Genomic DNA, 18,290 nt, shown 5'->3' on the forward strand with positions numbered 1-18,290 from the left:
ACGAGAGCAGCAGAGAGAGAAAAAGTCGAGTTGGGAGAAAAAGTGAAAGTCACGACCCTGAGTGAGATGAGTCTTGTGGCTAAAATTTTGATGCATAAAAAACATGTCTTACTGAATTTTCCTCATCTTATGCACATTTGACCAGTTTTGGAATAAAAAAAACAAACATCAACTAACAAAGCAGAGCTGAAAACATGGCTGGAGGTGAATATTAGGGGGTCAGGGGCAGAAAATTGTGCCTGGGCCCCCACCCCAGAGATGTACTCATATGCTTGATTAACAGAAATGTAATATGTTGCCTTGTGGTGTGACATGATGCAATTCTGTCTCCAGGTGTATGAGGCTATTCTGGAGGAGTATGTTATGCCAATACTAGATTTTAAGTTAGTTGGTTTGCATCAATATGATGAAGACATTTTTCAGCTACTTAATTCAACGGCTTAGCCAAAAAACATCCTGCCTTTTTTTTAAATGGCACTTAATCTGGCACTTAAGTGTTACTTCATGGGCTGAGAAAATATTTTCAAAATTCAAAAAACTCTCTAGATTGTCTGGAAAATAGAGCTTAACCCCCCAACCTCATATTGAGTATAGAATAAATAAACTTGACAGAATTATCATTACAGATGTTTTAGAGCAGATCTTACCTATAATTTGGAACTACCCAGTGGTAAACAACAGTTTCTCCCACCTTGGCAAGTTCTCCGGCAGCTCTCTGTCCTCAGTAAAAGGTCATAAAGAGTCATTCCCAGACGTTGGCATATTTAATTCTCTTCCCCCAGAAAAGAATGGGAAAGAGGATTTGGGCCCTGTTTTTCTCTGGGAGCTTGCTTGTTTATCTGGCAGGTGTTACAGCATTACTGGACCTTGTTCTATAAAATGAAACTGACTGTGTGCCCAGAAATCATGACCAGTCACTTACCCTGGAAGCCAGTAGTGATTTGGAAGGTAGGTTAGAAAAAGGACAGTTGGACATGTCTTTGTAAGGTAGAGGGTGCTTGGAGCTGATCTGTTCTTAATTCTGCCAGGCAACCTGAGGGCTTGATTTCGTCTCTGCAAGCAGCCAATCACTCAGCACTGTTTCAGTTAAAAACTTTTCGTAGAGCTAGAGCGCAGGCTGTGCTGTTCTGACTCTGGGTATAATCAGCTCTTGTTAGATTCTGCAGCCTTTTAGCACCGCAAACAGCTTTTACATGACACTGCATAATAAATTATAGTTATGAATGTGACGTAAACTGATTGTTACATGCACTTAGTTGTGACAGATCAAATCTGAAATTATTTCAAAAGCCTAATATGTATGAGACTGTAAGTTCTACAATATCCATAAGTCCTGCAGATATCGAGTCAGTGCTTGTCTCTCTTTGTGTTTAGCAGTCATTAATCATAATCAGTTAGTTGCTGTCATAAGTTAACAGAACATAAAAAAGTAAATATGGGTCTAAGGAAGTTCAATTAAAGGATCAACACTTTCTGTGCAGTATTACACATAAGCTCTCTCCACTGTAAAGTACTCCTCCAGGGGAAATGTGCCTGGTGTATGTTTTTAAGGCGTGTGAGGCGACACACCCATTTGTAAGTGTTGTGCCGCTGTCTGGTTTCCTTCACGTGCTGCCATTTTTCCTGTGCACAAAGAAGATGTCGCCAGAGTTTATAGGAGACAGATGAGCGAGAGAGGAGCTCACTGCTGATGACAGACACAAAAAGTCTATCCCTAAAACTACAGTCAGCCACTAAGTAGTGGAACTTGTGCAATCTTTTTTCCTCCCACATGCCATCTGGCTGGAGGCCTGTCTGGAGTGTCTGGTCGGAGTATTACTCATCACAAGCATTGCTGCCAGCATCAGACCGTACCCTTGATTACAGGGCTGCTGCTGAGTCGGCTGGGCATTCCAGTCTTATTCCTTATCACCAGGTGCATTTACTCCAGCTATGCCCTGCTTGATTTCCTGCAGATGCACTCAATTGACTCAAACCAAGTGTGCAGTCATATAAGTTCTATACTTATCCGTGTAAGGTCATTATCACCACCCAGTTTCTGTTTTCTCAGGCAGAATTAGGTGTTGCTTGGCAGAGATTTGAAACAGGGTCTTATTGGATCAGTGTGGGATTTAAAAAAAATAATCAGAGCGTATACCTTACAACTGCCAGTGTGAATGTGACCTGAAGTTCTTTCAGCATGAGATATTTTGAAAAAAAGAGACAAAATCACAAGGGCATCAAGAGTCATTGCTTTACTGCTTTCTCCTAATGTGCTATCATTTATTTTCACTTTAGTATTTTAAGGCTGTTACAATAATGTTATTCCTTGTTGTCTGACAGTGTCCTAAATATTCTGGATTTGCTTGTGTGAGATCTGGGCCCTTTTATGACTGTATCTGGGCAGAATAACATGAGCACAATCTTTTCTGCATATAGTATGTGCACCTGCTTAATATATATTAGTTGTATTTACAACACAGATAGTAACAAAGTATGCCAGTCATGATTGATATGCTTGTTTTTTTCAACCTAAAATCCATAATCAATTAACAATCCAGCAAGTCTTCTCAAACGACCTGTAAGAGCATCTTTATAAATAACAGCCCTATGGGAGCAGAAATTACAGAAATTATTGCAACGTAGAAAATAGCGAAGACATTGGACGATGTGTTCTGTACAATGTTATCTTGGATGTTGAAGAGTATCAATCCAGTTGTTAAGGTCTGCATTGTGTGATGTGTGGGGCCCGTAGCTATGTGCTACCTATAGCACAGGCTAGATTTAATGCAGAAGCATAAAATCAAGCTTAATGGTTGGTAAAAAAAAACCAAACAGGTTTTACAGGACACAGTAACGTTATCAATAAAGCAGCCTTCTTCTAATTGGCTGTAATTTGGCAGTAATTTTGTCTTCTAGCAACATGAAATATCAAAACTCCAATTTGTTGCTTAATTAACCAAACTTGGAATGTGTGGCTGCCACATCATATGGCAGCATACTGAACTTGTTGACATATTCAAGGTGCTCTGTAACTCAACTATGATGCTAGGAAGCACATTTTGCACCTTACACAACTGTCCACAGTAGCATGAGCAGGGTCATTTCCAGCACTTGTCAGACGTGTCACAGACTCCGAACTGATTTAACTGTGTCTTGGAGAGCTGCAGGCCTGGCCTAGATCTGTTGGCAATCAGCAGTGTGTTGGACTAGACCGCTCCATGCAAAATTACAGAGGCGGATGAAAAGGCCCTGGTTACGATTTCCCTGAGATGGAGCCTGTCCAAGACTGTGATTAAAGAGCATATGAGCACTGATTAATATGATCATCTCCATGATGACAGAGGTATTTCTATAATAAATGAATGTTGATGATGCCAGCCCTCAGCGATCATATGTCCCCACTTTCTGCAAAATAGCAGCAGTGTTTTTCATTTGAAATTGGGATATTTCTCATGTTTATTGCTAAACATTAGACTTATTTGCTGATGATGGGAGTGTCAGGAGCAGCTGCCCCTGTTTGAAGCCACAGTTAAGTCTGACTACATGGATGGAAACCTCATAATAATTACGTACCGTAATAAATAAGTACCTCAGGATTCTAACCCGTTGTGTGCCATCAGTCCACAGAGCACCACATTTTGTGAATTATCTCACTTATCAATTCCCATTGAGCTCAGATGTCCAATCAGCGTTTTATATTGGAAAGCAGGGCCCTCAGGCTATGCTTTGACATTTAAGGTAGGCAGAGAGGTGGAAGGCCATTTGGCTGCTTAGCAGCTCCAGTAAATATTCACAGTTACTGTGCTGCGCTCTCGCTGTAATCGGCTGTGTGCCTTTTCACTCTAGTCTTTGTTTTATTAAGATAAACGCTAAATCCACTGCATATGCGCACTCATATCTCTGTTTAGCCTGGTTGAATATTTGAAAAGACATGCCTCGCAGCTGCTTGTAGCAAAAAGGTCAGTGTGGCAGTGCATAAGCAAAGCCAAGCTTGTACATAACAGCTTTCATTTTTCATCTGGCCTGTGTCTGTTTGTTTCACCATGCATTTTCTTTGACAGTCCATGTACTGAGCTGGAGTTAGATAGCATCATTATAACAGAGCTCACCAGCAATAGGGATTTGAACAATCATCTTTATGGCTACATCAGGCTGTCTAGGCAATGAAATGTGCAGATTTCAGGATATTAAGCAATTAAGAATGAGGATATCAGGCTGTACATCTTATAACTCGGCTGTCCTTGGGATATACTCTGATTAAGTGGGTTCAGATAGAAAATCGCCTGTGGAAAAAAAAGAGGTTTATGTGCAAAATCACAGAGCCTTTCCTCTGTTTGTGATTCTGTCATTTATGCTGAGCAACCTCCCTGAAACAAGTCACCACATCAAAGCGTTTAGCTTCAACGCACCATGAGACCTCACATCATATTTCAGCCAGCACACACATGCAGGCCTACTGTGTATAGTCACAATAATTAAGATTGGCAGAGAAATTCTACAAATGTTGTTATTTGGCAGCCTGGGATGTATTTACAGACAACGCAGTTGTTTGTTTCTTGTGTGAACAGTTAAGGATTTTAATTCAAGATGCTCAGTTTTATGTCTGTTGTACATATTCGGTTTTGGCACAATCAGGCTGCGGCACACATTTAATTTATGTCCCATGTCATTGTTTCTTGTGTCATTTTGCTGTTTCCCCATCTGTCTCATCTGTCTTGTCTCACAGCTAATCACTGTGACCTTCTGCAACATAACCTGGTTTCTGCGAGACACAGAAGGAAATTACAGCTTATACTTAGCATTATGAGAATACATGTTACTTGACTGCTTGTCCTCATATTTGCATCACTCATATTTTCATTACCTGTGGAAAAACTGAGAAAAAGAATCATATGTTTGAAATAGGAGTAAAGCTAGAGAAGAGGATTGCAGTGGCTTCACTGTAGTCTGTGTGGTCACATGCATCCCTAAGCACCGCAGAATTTGGCTTGAGCCTTCAAATTTCAATGAGCCCAGCCAGATTTTCCCTACATGGCAAAAAACCTGGCTCACTCTGTGGGATAATGATTAGCTCTTTTGCATTTTCAAAGTGTATTCCAAACTCTTTTCACCAGTAGATGACCATTTTAGTTGATAGATTAAGTGGTATCTAGTGTGGTAGTGTGGTCTTAAAAAAATATTTTTTATTTATTGTATGTAATAAACAATATTATGTAGTAGTAATTTCTCAATCAACATTTGTCCACCAGAGATAACTGATTGTTATTGAGATGACTAATTGTAAAAGAATATATTTCTATCAAATCTTGTCAATATCAACATTATTATCCTATTCCTACAGGGTTGGCTCTGATTGTGATGTGAAATTACTTACACAACATTTACACATGTAATGATTTTGAAACTGAAACCACAACACACATATGTGCAAACTAGGGGATCCAAATGCAAAAATACGGTATTTTCAAAGGTAGACTGGATGCGATTCAACACATTTATTAACAACTAAACTCAGCACAAAAACAAGACAGGCTGAAGAAATGCAAATGACAAAACTGGGGAAGAAAAACAAAACTAAGGATGTCAGCAATGCTGGCAAACTAAGGATATCTAAACAGTAAACAAGAACAAAAATCGCTGCACAAAGACAGGAGAAAAACACTGTAAATTTGGAAAGCTAAGAAAACTAAATCACAGCATGAGGCTGGAACTAACAACGGTCTAACAAATGAAAAATAACCCTAACAATTGCTAAGAAAACAGGACTAAGCAGAGAAACAAGACAAGCCCTTATCTGAGAAAAAAGTCCTCTGGGAGGCCATGCAGGCTAAAGACATGAGTGGCTGTGAGAGAAGAAGTCACAGGGATGCATCTTGTTGTCCACTTCTGCTTTTTGTGAAAACACCTCCACTGCATGGACGTGCTGAATGTGTTCTTCAAGGCTGCAGGGTTAGATCAAAATGTCATTGAGGTACACAAAAACAACCTGATCATATCCCTGAGAACATCATTCACAAGTGCTTGGAACACTGCAGGTGCATTAGTTACTCCGACATGTATGTAACATGTTATTCTCATGTCCAGAACCGCAACATCTAAAAATGTGACACAATATGCTGGAAATTTTACATTTCATTAATTTTTTGTGTTTTTGTGTGTGATTTATGTTAAGAAAGCAACACTGTGTCTATATAGAAGGCAGAGCTTAAGCATACGGGCTCTGAACTGTACAGTGGATTAACTGATGTCATTCTTGTTTTTTTAATCTTTTTTAAGACTTTTTTGAATCTGATGAAAAGTATAGTTGTGAAAACCTGCAAAAGCCAAAAACATTCGTACCCATATGTAAATCTGAACATTTATGAAAGAGCCATTTTAGTGCCCAGTATGAACAGGGCCATTATTTCACTATTACTGCCATATAATCATGTAAATGTAGGCCATGGTACAATAGAGTTGACTATTTCCCCTCATGCAGGGCAAGTATAAAGATGGCTATTTCAGACCCAATTCTAGCTAACTTGAAGAAATCAGGGAGTGTGCTAAGAGCCACTGATGATAGGCTGCCAACTCTGCTCTCTAATTTGGACACTGACACAGGAAAGCTGAGTGCTTCTTTAATAAACGGGGTCCCTGCTGGCTCAACAATTATGTAACAAAGCTGACCAATGATTTCTGCATCTGCTACACTATTGAATGGCATTTTGATATTATATAAGAACGTTCAGTGTGGAACACCACTGTGGGTTTAAATGAAGTCCCTGTCAGGTGGCATTAGGGGGGCAATCACGCACAGTGTACCTTGTATGTGCATGTCAGTGTAGCATGAATGCAATTTCCCCCCACCAGCCTTCCACTGTAATTCTGATTCCTGGCTTCACATTTACGCACAGGGCTATACTTAAGCTGTTAGGTGTTGTTGATGCACTCAGCAAATCAAACACCAAAAAAACTAAACATTTACTCGCCTGAGCGCAGGGACAATTCAAGGAGGGATTCTATTAACAGAAGAAATTCTCAATGACATCTAAGGCACTTTCTTTATTGGCCAAGCGCATTCCACAATTATTTGATAAGCACGTCTCCATCTAGACCTTGCTGTTGACTGTTACACATAAGAACAAAAGCACTGAGGCAAAGAGAATAGGATTTAATACCTCCACTGTTGATCCAAGGAATTGAATTGAGGAGATTTTTTGGATGTAGTGAGAGAGGACATGAAGTTAGTCGGTGTGAGAGAAGAGGATGCAGAAGATACGATTAAATCAAGGGAAATGATTTGCTGTGGAGACCCCTGAAAGGGAACAGTTGGAAGGAAAAGAAGAAGATGAAGATATGACACTACGAAAAGGAAAAATAATGATAGGGACTGTGATGGCTGTGTTGAACTGTCAGCAGTGAAAGCATTAAATATGTATTAATAAACAGCTCATCACGTGTAGATCTGTCAGCCCTTTAGAACATGAAAGTTCCACATTAGGTCTCCTTCAAATTAGGCCTAGCTAATTGCTATGAAACAGAGCTGCCTTTGACCTCCCTGCATGGTCACTAAAGGTGTCCCTGCCTCGACCAGTATTGTAATGCAGCAAGCATCCCATCCGCTGCCAGGCTCTTCAAAACTCTATTTTAAAACACACTTGGTTCAAGGGTATTTCATGCACCTCCACCTGAAGTGTTAGCAATGAATAGGACTATCAAAATGTTCCAAAAATATTACTGCTATCTCTTTTATGGAAGAACTCTGGAGCTGTCGTCAGTGTCTGGCCAAAATGCTCATGGTCTGTGTACTGGTGAGCTTTTCTTCTATGGGAGTCACAACATCAAATAAAAGTAATCTTGATCATGTCATACCTCATTAGTGTCAAGTCAGCCGCTGGAGATGATGGGTTTAAAAGCCTAAAGTCTGATCAGACTCCCCAGAACTGTAAATATTCATCTCTGCAGTGATGGAGAAGAAAACTGAATCAACCTGTACAATATGTTAAATGCATCAATAGCTTCCATTGTGTGAAATACCTGATCTGACAGAGACCAAAGCAAGCAGGATTCTAAGTATATTAACTGGATTCTTGGGTAAAAAAACAAAAAACAACCTTGAGATGGTGAAAGAACCTTTAATAATGTGCATGATGAGTTAATAATAATTTTTAAGTTTTTTTTGTTCAGCAGATAGTGTTAACTGTTGCAACAGAAAGCTCCAATATGTTCTAATGTCTGCATTAGTTCCTCTGTCGCACATCTTTCATTTCCACAGTTTGTTATTGTAGGTTTAGGTTTTTCTACATGCTCATCTCTGGCCTAAAATTCTTTTTTCACTGAGACATCAAGCTAAATCACTGTTAAAAACACCTTTAAAGTAATGCTAATCATCAACAATCATCTGCACGTCAACACAGATGGTGCCATAGGCATTAGGACCACAAGCAGTATTTGAAAACATCAGTAATTATATGAGTTTATAGCATTGGTACGGTCCATGAGGTGAGCACAGAGGCAGAAAAAGATGCTTATGTAATGAACTACCTTCACTCTGCTTTTCTCCTCTAAGACAAATCAGCCTGCTGAGTGAAAGAAGTGGATATTAAAAATGCACTGTCTAATGTATTCATGAGATATTCAAATGCAGTGCACGGTGGTGACTGGTTTCTGGATCAGTTAGCCTTACAGAAGGTTTCCAGTGTCGCTAACACATTTTCTAATATTGCAAAATGAATGCACAAATGCCTTCCCAAACAGTCCTTTTTAAGACCACCATAACAATTATACAATTTTCCGCCGTGCTAAGCCCCACAGGTATGTTAGAAGCCTAAGAGTGGCTGGCTGGTTCTGGTCTCCATGATATCAAGTCAGTTATTAATGACTGTCACACTGTGCCGCCTGAGTGATCCAAAGTGGGAGAGAGAGAGACATATCCAGAAAAGCAGGTTTTTCTCAGTATTCATTCTCAACTCTGGTCTTCATTTGCAGCCCCCAGAAATGGAGAACAACTGCTTTTCTATTCTGAAATTCACCTTCCTGCAGTGATCACTTAGCCAGTGAAACACAGCATCTGCTAATACTGTTCACTAATCTTATGATCTCTGTGGAAGCACAGGGCCTAGGCTCCCTTTGACTTAGGGCTGGGTAAGGGAGTAAAGAAGGGGGTGGGGTGGGGTTGGGCTGAGTCATTGCTACTGCAGCCGCAGGCCAAAGGGGGTTAAATGGGGCAGATCTGATGCCTGAGCCTGCGTCACACTCTGGAGGGAGAAGAAGCTGTGTGGGAAAGTAGTTCATCATCCTCTGCAGTGTCTCTGTGTCTCAGGCAATATCACTACTGCCTCTTACATCATGAATAAAGAGTGCTAGATCCCACTACAGTATTGATCAAACTTACATGAGGTATGAAGTTCTTTGGCAGATGTTGCTCTTAGTGGACAGTTGATAGTAAAGGGGCAGTCAAGAAACAAGGAGAGAGAGAGGCAGAGGGGCATTTAACCTCTTAATACCCGAGCTCTAATTTGATACGCATTTTTTATTTCTCTTAGCTATTTGGGCTTATTGGAACCTGAAAGTATAAAAACTAAGCATCATCTTTTCACAAACAGTTTCAGGAAGACATCATATGCCTACGACAACAAATTATAACACATTCAAAACATTTTGCATTAATAACTAGCAATGCCCTTTTCTTTACACCTATTTGTGAAAGGCTGTGTAACAGTTGTGATCAGCTGGCACACACAAGAACCCAAAATCTGATGTAGATGCATGTGTATGCCAGGTCCTAAGAGGTTAATGCAATGAAGGCTTTGTGCTTGTGTGGCATGTGCTGCCACCATACGGCTACCAATGTGCCCCTTTGATACAAACTTTTGGAAGACGAAAAGAACAAAAATAATGGTACTAGTGCATGACAGGAAACGTGTCTAAAGCAGAAAAAATGGTACAGGCGCGAGTTTAGGGGCAGTATTTTAAGACCCTGGTTCAAGCAAAACCAGTTGCTTCATGGCGAATGTAGGGTCCAACATGTTTGGAGCTTCAATAATACTGGCCTCAATTTATGTAATACATAAAAGTCACAAGCTGGTGTATTGAGTTTTGAGTTTTCCGTATTGTTGTTATTCTGTATTAATGTTTGTGTGGATCTTTTCTAATTGCGGTTCAATATCTTTCCATCTGTGTTACAAACAATTGTAACAAGGCAAAACAATTTCCCTCTGGGATTAACAAATTTTTTTGGAATCTTGAATCGTGAATTGAATCCCCATATTAGGGAATAGGATGTCTCCAGTATCTCAGGATATCTCAAAAACCACATCTTAGTCTGGGATAGGTAATTTGAGGCATTACCAGTAGAAAGAGGCCACAACTGGGTTTTGGGTGAGTAGTTTGAGACTCTCATTCCTTAGGTCTATTTAGGCACACTCTTTTACATGTTCTTTCATTCCCCCATTTTTATGGAGGTCCAATAATGAACTGGACTGGAGTGTGTATTAGTCCATGATGAGGTTTAGGGTATTAGATTAAGCCTTATTGTATTTTTAAATAGTCAAAGTGAAGCTTTGACTACCTTAACTAGTGTATCTGCACATTCAGAACTGAGAAAGACATCTTCAGGGCAAGCAAATGTCACATTAAAGTCATAAACATAGACAAGAAGCATTATTTAGCACCCATAGACCTGAACCAGAGTTAGAAGCAAGAAAATAAAGGTCAATATTTCAAGGATATTGTCTGGATGGGGGCAGGGAAAGCAGCCAAATTGGATGAAGTTAAGCTGCACTAACTGCTTGTTGTGACTAGGAGAATACTAAATCGTCCTTTTCACTGTCCAACTCTGCTGAGAAAGGATACATTGTTCCTGTGTTTTGGGTGGATTATGAGGGGACATGTCACAACAGCAGATTTCTGACAAGGTCTTGGGTGCCCGCTGTCGTTTTCATTACCATTGGGAATGCTGATGAGACCTAATGAGATTTTAATCCAGTCAGAGTCATGTGTGGTAGGTCATCTAAAAACAATCTGGGGTCAAGCTGTTATAGCTACAGAGGTCCGCTTCCACTGGGTCACTGAACATTCCACAATGTTTCTGCTTGTTGAGGGGATGTGCCTCTTGTTGGATGTTGTCCAATATCAAAAAGTATCTTTCATTTCACTCAGGGTTCCCAGTGTACAATTTGCCAATTTGGTGTACCAAAAACAACATGAATCATCAAGATTTCGCCATATGTTTGGGATGTTTTTATATATAGTACAGATTTGCAGTAAGCATACCTTTTGAAAGCATAATTTCCTTAGGGTGAGGATTAGTAATGCAAAAAAGCTTGCTCTCTTAAGACTCACTGGGGTTTTTAAGAAAGGTGCTGTAAAAAGGATGGTGAAAGAAATCATCTTAACTAAGATAATTCATATCTGCAAACTAAAATGTGAAGCAGCTTATTAGACAAAATGAAAAAAAAACTCAGTTTAGTTTTACGAAACAACATGATGTTACAACAAGCAGACTTTTTTTTACTGTACTGTAGAGCGTCACTAATCACTGTTCTTGGCCTATCCTGAGATGTGGCAACAATGTAGAGTAGGAGTACTCTACACAAGGATTTTCTGTTCATTTCTTTTATGTTCTATTAGCTTCAAGTATTAGTAACTAAACATGTTTGTGCTGTTTGGCAAATCTAAATGTGGTGGCACTTAATCCCAGCAGCCAGACACTTGAAGTGAGTCATAATTGTGTGCATAAGACTGATGTCAAAAGGTTGCAGGTACACACTCCTTCATCCATGAATAGCTCTGTCATTAGGGGGGCAGAGTGCCGACTTGTTCCACTGGAAATTAATTGAACTATAGTGTCATTCATGATCTACATGTTGCTGTTTTCCACTGGCTGGGGTAATGCTTTCTTCCACTGTTTGCACTGTAATTGAAATTTCGATCATGAGGCGTAAACATTTAGAAGCATCCCTGTGAATATTCATCAGCTAGTGAGGGCCTTTGGAGTGTTGTCAGAGGACGCTGTGCAGCTGATTTGTGGCTGGCTGTATGCATGTGCATGCAGAGATAGTTTGCCCTTTGCTTATTGACATGTTCTTGTCTTAACAGCTCCATCCCAGGTCAGTGAAGTCATCAAGGAGAAGGTGCAGCAGCGCAGTATCCAGCTCTCCTGGCAGGAGCCCCATCAGCCCAATGGCGTCATCACAGAATATGAAATCAAATACTATGAAAAAGTGAGTTTGCATTAGGTTTGTTTGTCTCCTTCTTAAACCCTCCCCCCTCCATCTCTCAATTCACATTGACTTTGGCCGACTCTTCATTTTATATTATGTATCTGCATGCTGCTGTGAGTGGAATTCATAATATTCTGAAAGTACCTTCTTTGTCTCATAATTGCAATAATGAATGAGATGCTCATAAGATTTTAATCAGGCTGTAGTCCTCTACTGCCGCCCCCACACACACATTAGCACACACACAATCCGTGGCTGCACCACTGCCAGAATTAGCAATCAGCTACACTCCCATCCTTCCTCCTTCCACATACATTATACCTCTACGTTCCTGTGTTTTAGCTCTGAACACATCAGCTCTTTACAGCAAGGTTTAATGGAGTGAATTTAACCCGGTAAATCAAAGGCAGGGTAGCAGAGCTCTGATGCCAGTTCTGCTGGCCACAGCTTCCTGCACACTGACGAATCAGTCTCCTGTGTCACGTTCTGTGGCTGTGGTCTGCCCAGCTGTAAAAGTGGAACACTGGAAACAACGACTACAACCCAAACAGACCCTGGTATTCCATTTGGGATTTTGCCAAGCAAAACATTTACAACAAACAACAAAGTAAACAATGCGTGCAGATTATGTATCCAAATGGATTCCTTGACATAGTAGGTGTTTTCATAAGTTTTTATGTTGTTTCTGTGTGTCAGAATGCCTGAAGGGAAGAGATTGCAATTCAAATGTCAGCTATCCTATAATCTACAGTCAGTGTAAAGCATAATTAGAATAATATGTATATTTTAATTCTTCATATTACAGCTGAATAAATAAAACAAAAAAACATAGGAAATCACTTGTACTGTACTACAACATAAGATGTAGTACAGTGTAACAAAAACAATGATTTATTTAGTAAATCAGTTGTAACTGTTTCAATATTTCTGTGTTTTAGTTAACCAGTATTCTGGTTCTATATTGTCAACTATACAGTCTCTGTTAAACCTTTCCTCCTAATTACATTTCACATTAAAAGTCTACAAGACACAGGTGGCACTGTGCCAACTAATAGCCACCGGATGGCTTTTAATGTGCAATACTTGAGCAGGAAGTCTTGAATTTCACAGATGATAAAAACAGCAATGTAGAAACAATTTATGAAATAGTGCATGAAGACAGCATTTCTTAGAGAACAGAAATTCAGAGTAACAGAGTAGTAAGTATGAGATGACTTAATTGCTTCACTGATGGATACTTAACAGTTTCCTTAGTTAATCAGTTATAAGAAAGGCAACGTTGTTTTTTTTCAAGCACTGGTCTACCTTTCTTCCTAAATTTCAAAGAAGTCATCAGAGTTTCACTAATGGTAACTTAGCGGTTCCCTCATTGGATTCAATATTGTCATTTTATAACAGCAATAATAAGCAGAAGCTATTGAAATTAAATAGTGTATGTATTATCTAGTGGTGTATGTATTATATGAAAACACCCTTCCTTGGAGCGGTCTTATTCCTACAAGCTTGGGTCCTGCGCAGTATCTTATATATATATATATATATACACACAACACACACACACACACACACACATATATATATATATATATATATATATATATATATATATACATATAGACGGTCTAAACCTGGCTCACGTTCCCTATTAGTGGTTATATATAGTAGTTATAAATATAAATATAGATATGTGTATATATGTATATGTATATGTATATATATATGTATATATATATATATATATATATATATATATATATATATATATATATATATATATATATATATATATATATATATATATATATATCACCACAGATCACCACTCTGTTTTTTTAAATGTTAAATCACATTCATTACATTAACAGCAGTGCAGGTAATTATATAATCTGAAGTATAACTACAGTATTTAGTATAAAGCAAAGGCATTAAAATAATACTTCAATAGGACTCTATTATTAACTAGGTTTTCATACAGCAGCTGGTGTCCTTTTTTTTTGCCTAATTGGTAAAACAACGTTGTGGAATCATTTAAAAGATGATCTATTCTGTGTACAGGATCAGAAGGATCGGATCTACTCCACAGTGAGATCCAAGTCCACATCAGCTACAGTGAATAACCTGAAGCCCAGCACGGCTTATGTGTTCCAGATCAGGGCCTTCACTGAGGCAGGATACGGCACCTACGGCCCCAGACTGGAGATAACAACTAAAGAAGAGACCACAGGTAAGAAGCTGCAACAACAAACACATTTCCATTGCATCTGCTGCACTTCTGCATAATATGATTTATGTATGGTAGAGATGTAAACACATACTTATGTCTATATTTTTCATATATACAGTATACAGGAAAAGGGCACCTATCAGATACAGTATAGACAGCACCCCGTTCTGGGCAGGGAAATTCATTTCAATATTCTAAAATTCAACATGTTTTATGGAATTCCAGATAGAGTGACAAGAACGATGCTTAACTGATGGTTCAGAATGAGATAATGATCCAGTATGAGCCAGTGGATAAGACCTTTACATGTTTAATTTAGTGGCCCTATCATGTAAATTAGCACTTTCTGACAGTGAAAAGTAATAACAATAATTTTTATTTCTAACCAAACCTAACAAAGCCTTTTTTTTCTTTACTTGTGCATACCCATGAATTGACAACCCACTGAAACTGGTGTCGATGCTGTCTTTTCCTTGCAGCTGATACACAGCTACATGCCAAAGTCCCAACAGAGTTTGACCTCATTTTGGAGCACAGGCTGATAACTCTAGCTGTACGCACAACCTATTAATGTTTCAAGCTACTGTAGTAATAACTCAGGGAAATTATTTGCTTTCAAGCAAAGCAAACACAAATTGCTTTGAAAAATCACTAAGCACAAGGACAAGCTACTGTAGTATCATGAGGATAAACTAATTTAAATCTAATGAGGTACTTTAGCCATGAGTTCTGGTGAGGGGTGCTTGTGTGAGCTGTTTGTGCCGAGGACATAATGTAATATAGTACTGTATATAGCATAAAGGTATTTTAAACATAGAAACACATCAGGTTATGTCAGGTTCTGTCTTTGGAGTTTGTGAACTCTTTTAATCCCTTAAGCCACAAAGACTGTTAATGGTCCATTATACTTTTGTATAGTTTAACCAATAAGTCTTATTTTATTAAATTTCAGTAAAAAGCATTGGATGTGCTGCATTAAAGGACTAACTGAATTTAAGGATATATGCTTATTAACCCTTACTCCTTGTCTCAGAAGCCACCCTGAATCTGCCCACAGTGAATAAAGAACATACCAACACATACAAATGTGATAAATTGACATGTTGTAGCTTGTTTGTTTAATATGCATACAAACAGAATGTTGACACCTGGCAATTCAGAAGTTGTAAGTAGAACTGAAAAACAAATGAACAAACCTCAAACTAAAACCAAAACTCATAGTAAAGCTTTAGTTTCAACTTATAAAATTTTAGAAGTGGTGACTTTTGAAGTAGCCCAGTACCAAGAGCTTCTAGTCCTCAGCTGGGAAACCTAAATGTGTGTAATATGACAGTGGAATGCTCTGAAATTCCCCCAAATATAGACCATCAGTGAGCTATTAAAGCCTGATTGATTAACAGCTGATTAAATTATGCTGAATTTTCATCCCCTTCCTCCTCAAACAGGCCACAAAACAAATTAGCTTATCTTTCAAAATATTTATACAATGCAGATTCACTCGATTTGAAATGCATGAATTTTCTCCACATAAACAAATTTGTACAATGCTACGGTAAGCCATTCTTTAGGGTCATCGTCAGTTTGTCAACGCAAACAGTCTGAGAACTGTAAGAGCTCAGAATGGGAAACAGTCCAACCTGAATGTGTCTTTGTTTGAGATGAAGGGCACTGCCATTGCCGTCTGGGACTATTAAGCCCACTTTCTGAAACAGTAGAGCCGTGTGTATAAGGAAAGCTCAAAAATAGAAGCCACTCTCTCAGAGGGAAAGAGAGGAGGGGGGTTATCAATCTCCACACCACTCATTGGCTCAATTATTCCCTGTAGATTGAAATCCTTCATGTTCTGAAGTTCACACTGAGCATTTCTGTCTTTCTGCATGTCTGTTTGTGTGTGTTTATGTGTGTCCGTCTCATCAGCTGCAATTGTCTCCAGCGAGCAGAACCCCGTCATCATCATAGCGGTGGTGGCTGTGGCGGGGACCATTATCCTGGTGTTCATGGTGTTCGGCTTCATCATTGGGAGAAGGTACGCTCTCGCGGGCCCCATTGACTCTCCACTCCTGTGAGTCTGCGCTTGTCAATTAGACTTTATGTCACTCACAGGACTCCACGTCTGTGGAGTCGTCACATGCACACACGTGCACCCATCATCTCGTGGCATGCTTTGCGCATCTTTTTTTTCTGCCCAGACCCAACAATTTTTTTAAGCTGTTTTTGCTAAGCCATATTGAGAAAAATCCTCCAGTGAGAAAGGGTTGGCTCTACATGAGATGCTGAGGGCAGGGTGGACTATGGCACTGCTTTTTCCACCACCACAAGTCACGGGGCCCATTGTCAAAATCACCATTACCTGATATACTTCATTTGTGTTTTCATCTGCACCAGCAACATTTCACCAGAGCTTGCTTTAAGTGGTGGGCTCATCAGAATTAGCCTCGTCTTGGTGTATCTTGGTCAAAAATTGTCTTCTCTGAGGAGAGTGATCAAGATCGAGAAATCGATATAGAAATCATGTAAAAAAGATGCGCAGTTCATTGAATTCAAGTTCAAGAAATCAAGTTTATTATTTGTACATTCATAGAGTAAAAAAAAGGAACTGCAGATCTCAGTTTTTATTTTTATTGAATCTGAATCCACAACCAGTTGCACTGCTACAGTAGTAGCACTCAATCTTCCAACATGTTCTCATCCCACAGCATCAGACTAAGACGCTTTTCAAATACTGATGCTAAAGGTAGCCTTGTCAGCTGCATGATATAAATCATAAATGCTCAGTTACAGTTGTGCAAACATCATAGTTTGGTTGAGTTTTAACACACAGAGAACTGGGTTAGGTTACTTGAAAACATAAAAAAGACCATTTAAGATATTTTGTTCAAAAAAGTGTTTGTGTACATCATTAGTCTTTTTATTCTCTACTGATATCTGCAGAGAGAGTTGTAAAAAGAGACCCAACAGAGCGCATGAATTAAATATTCAATTAAGGATTTGTTTGGCTGAAACACTAAATGAATCTCTGTATTAAACCAATGTGGATCCAAAATGGAACTAGCTACTGAACTCTAGATGCCAGATATCAATCAATTACATCTTTTCAAACATTTTTACTTAAATAGTGCTGTTTCATTGCCTGTCCAAAAAAAAAGTCACACAGGCTAATATTTATATATATTTTGTTGGACCTCCTTTAGCTTTGATTACGCACATTCGCTATGGCATAATTTTGATAAACTTCTGCAATGTCACAACATTTATTCCTGTCCAGAGATGCATTAATTTTTTTTTTCAAGATTTTGTATTGATGAGCAAAGTGTTCTCCAGCACACCCCAAAGATTCGGTAAGGTCTGAACTCTGTGGTGGCCAATCCATGTGTGGAAAAGATTATGTATCATGCTCCCTGAACCACTTTCACAATTTGAACCCGATGAATACTGGCATTGTAATCTTGGAATATATCCGTGTCATCAGGGAAGAAAAAATCCATTGATGGAATAACCTTGTACTTAGCTAAACATAGACCTGACCAACTGCAGCAACCATAGAGCAAAGCATTGCCCCCACAGGCTTGTACGGTAGGCATTAGGCATGATGGGTGCATCACTTTACCTGCCTTTCTTCTTACCCTGATGCACCTATCACTCTGGAACAGGGCAAATCTGGACACACCAGACCACATGACCTTCTTGGGCAGTTCTTAACCCAATTTTAGTAGTTTCAGCAATCTCTGATTAACATCTTTTCCACAACCACAGGATGTGTTTTCCAACATGGTTGTTAAAGAAATGAGTAGTTACCCACAGTATCATCCATCCATCCATCCACCCATTTTCTTAACCGCTTGTCCACTCAAGGGTCCTGGGAGTGCTGGAGCCTATCCCAG

The 18,290-nt window shown here is 39.2% G+C and overlaps 1 protein-coding gene across 4 annotated transcripts in view; it reads left to right on the forward strand.

The window, feature by feature from the left end:
- The window catches only part of epha7 (eph receptor A7), a 76,074-nt gene that overhangs the window by 46,136 nt on the left and 11,648 nt on the right, over positions 1–18,290 (forward strand). For all 4 annotated transcript variants that reach the window (XM_026341295.1, XM_026341297.1, XM_026341296.1 and 1 more), the window contains exons 6-8: positions 12,061–12,185; positions 14,241–14,409; positions 16,327–16,435. In XM_026341295.1, coding sequence (XP_026197080.1) covers positions 12,061–12,185; positions 14,241–14,409; positions 16,327–16,435 — 403 coding nt within the window. The remainder of the gene's footprint in view (positions 1–12,060; positions 12,186–14,240; positions 14,410–16,326; positions 16,436–18,290) is intronic.

This window comes from Anabas testudineus, chromosome 24 (assembly GCF_900324465.2).
Source record: "Anabas testudineus chromosome 24, fAnaTes1.2, whole genome shotgun sequence".
Taxonomy (NCBI): Eukaryota; Metazoa; Chordata; class Actinopteri; order Anabantiformes; family Anabantidae; genus Anabas; species Anabas testudineus.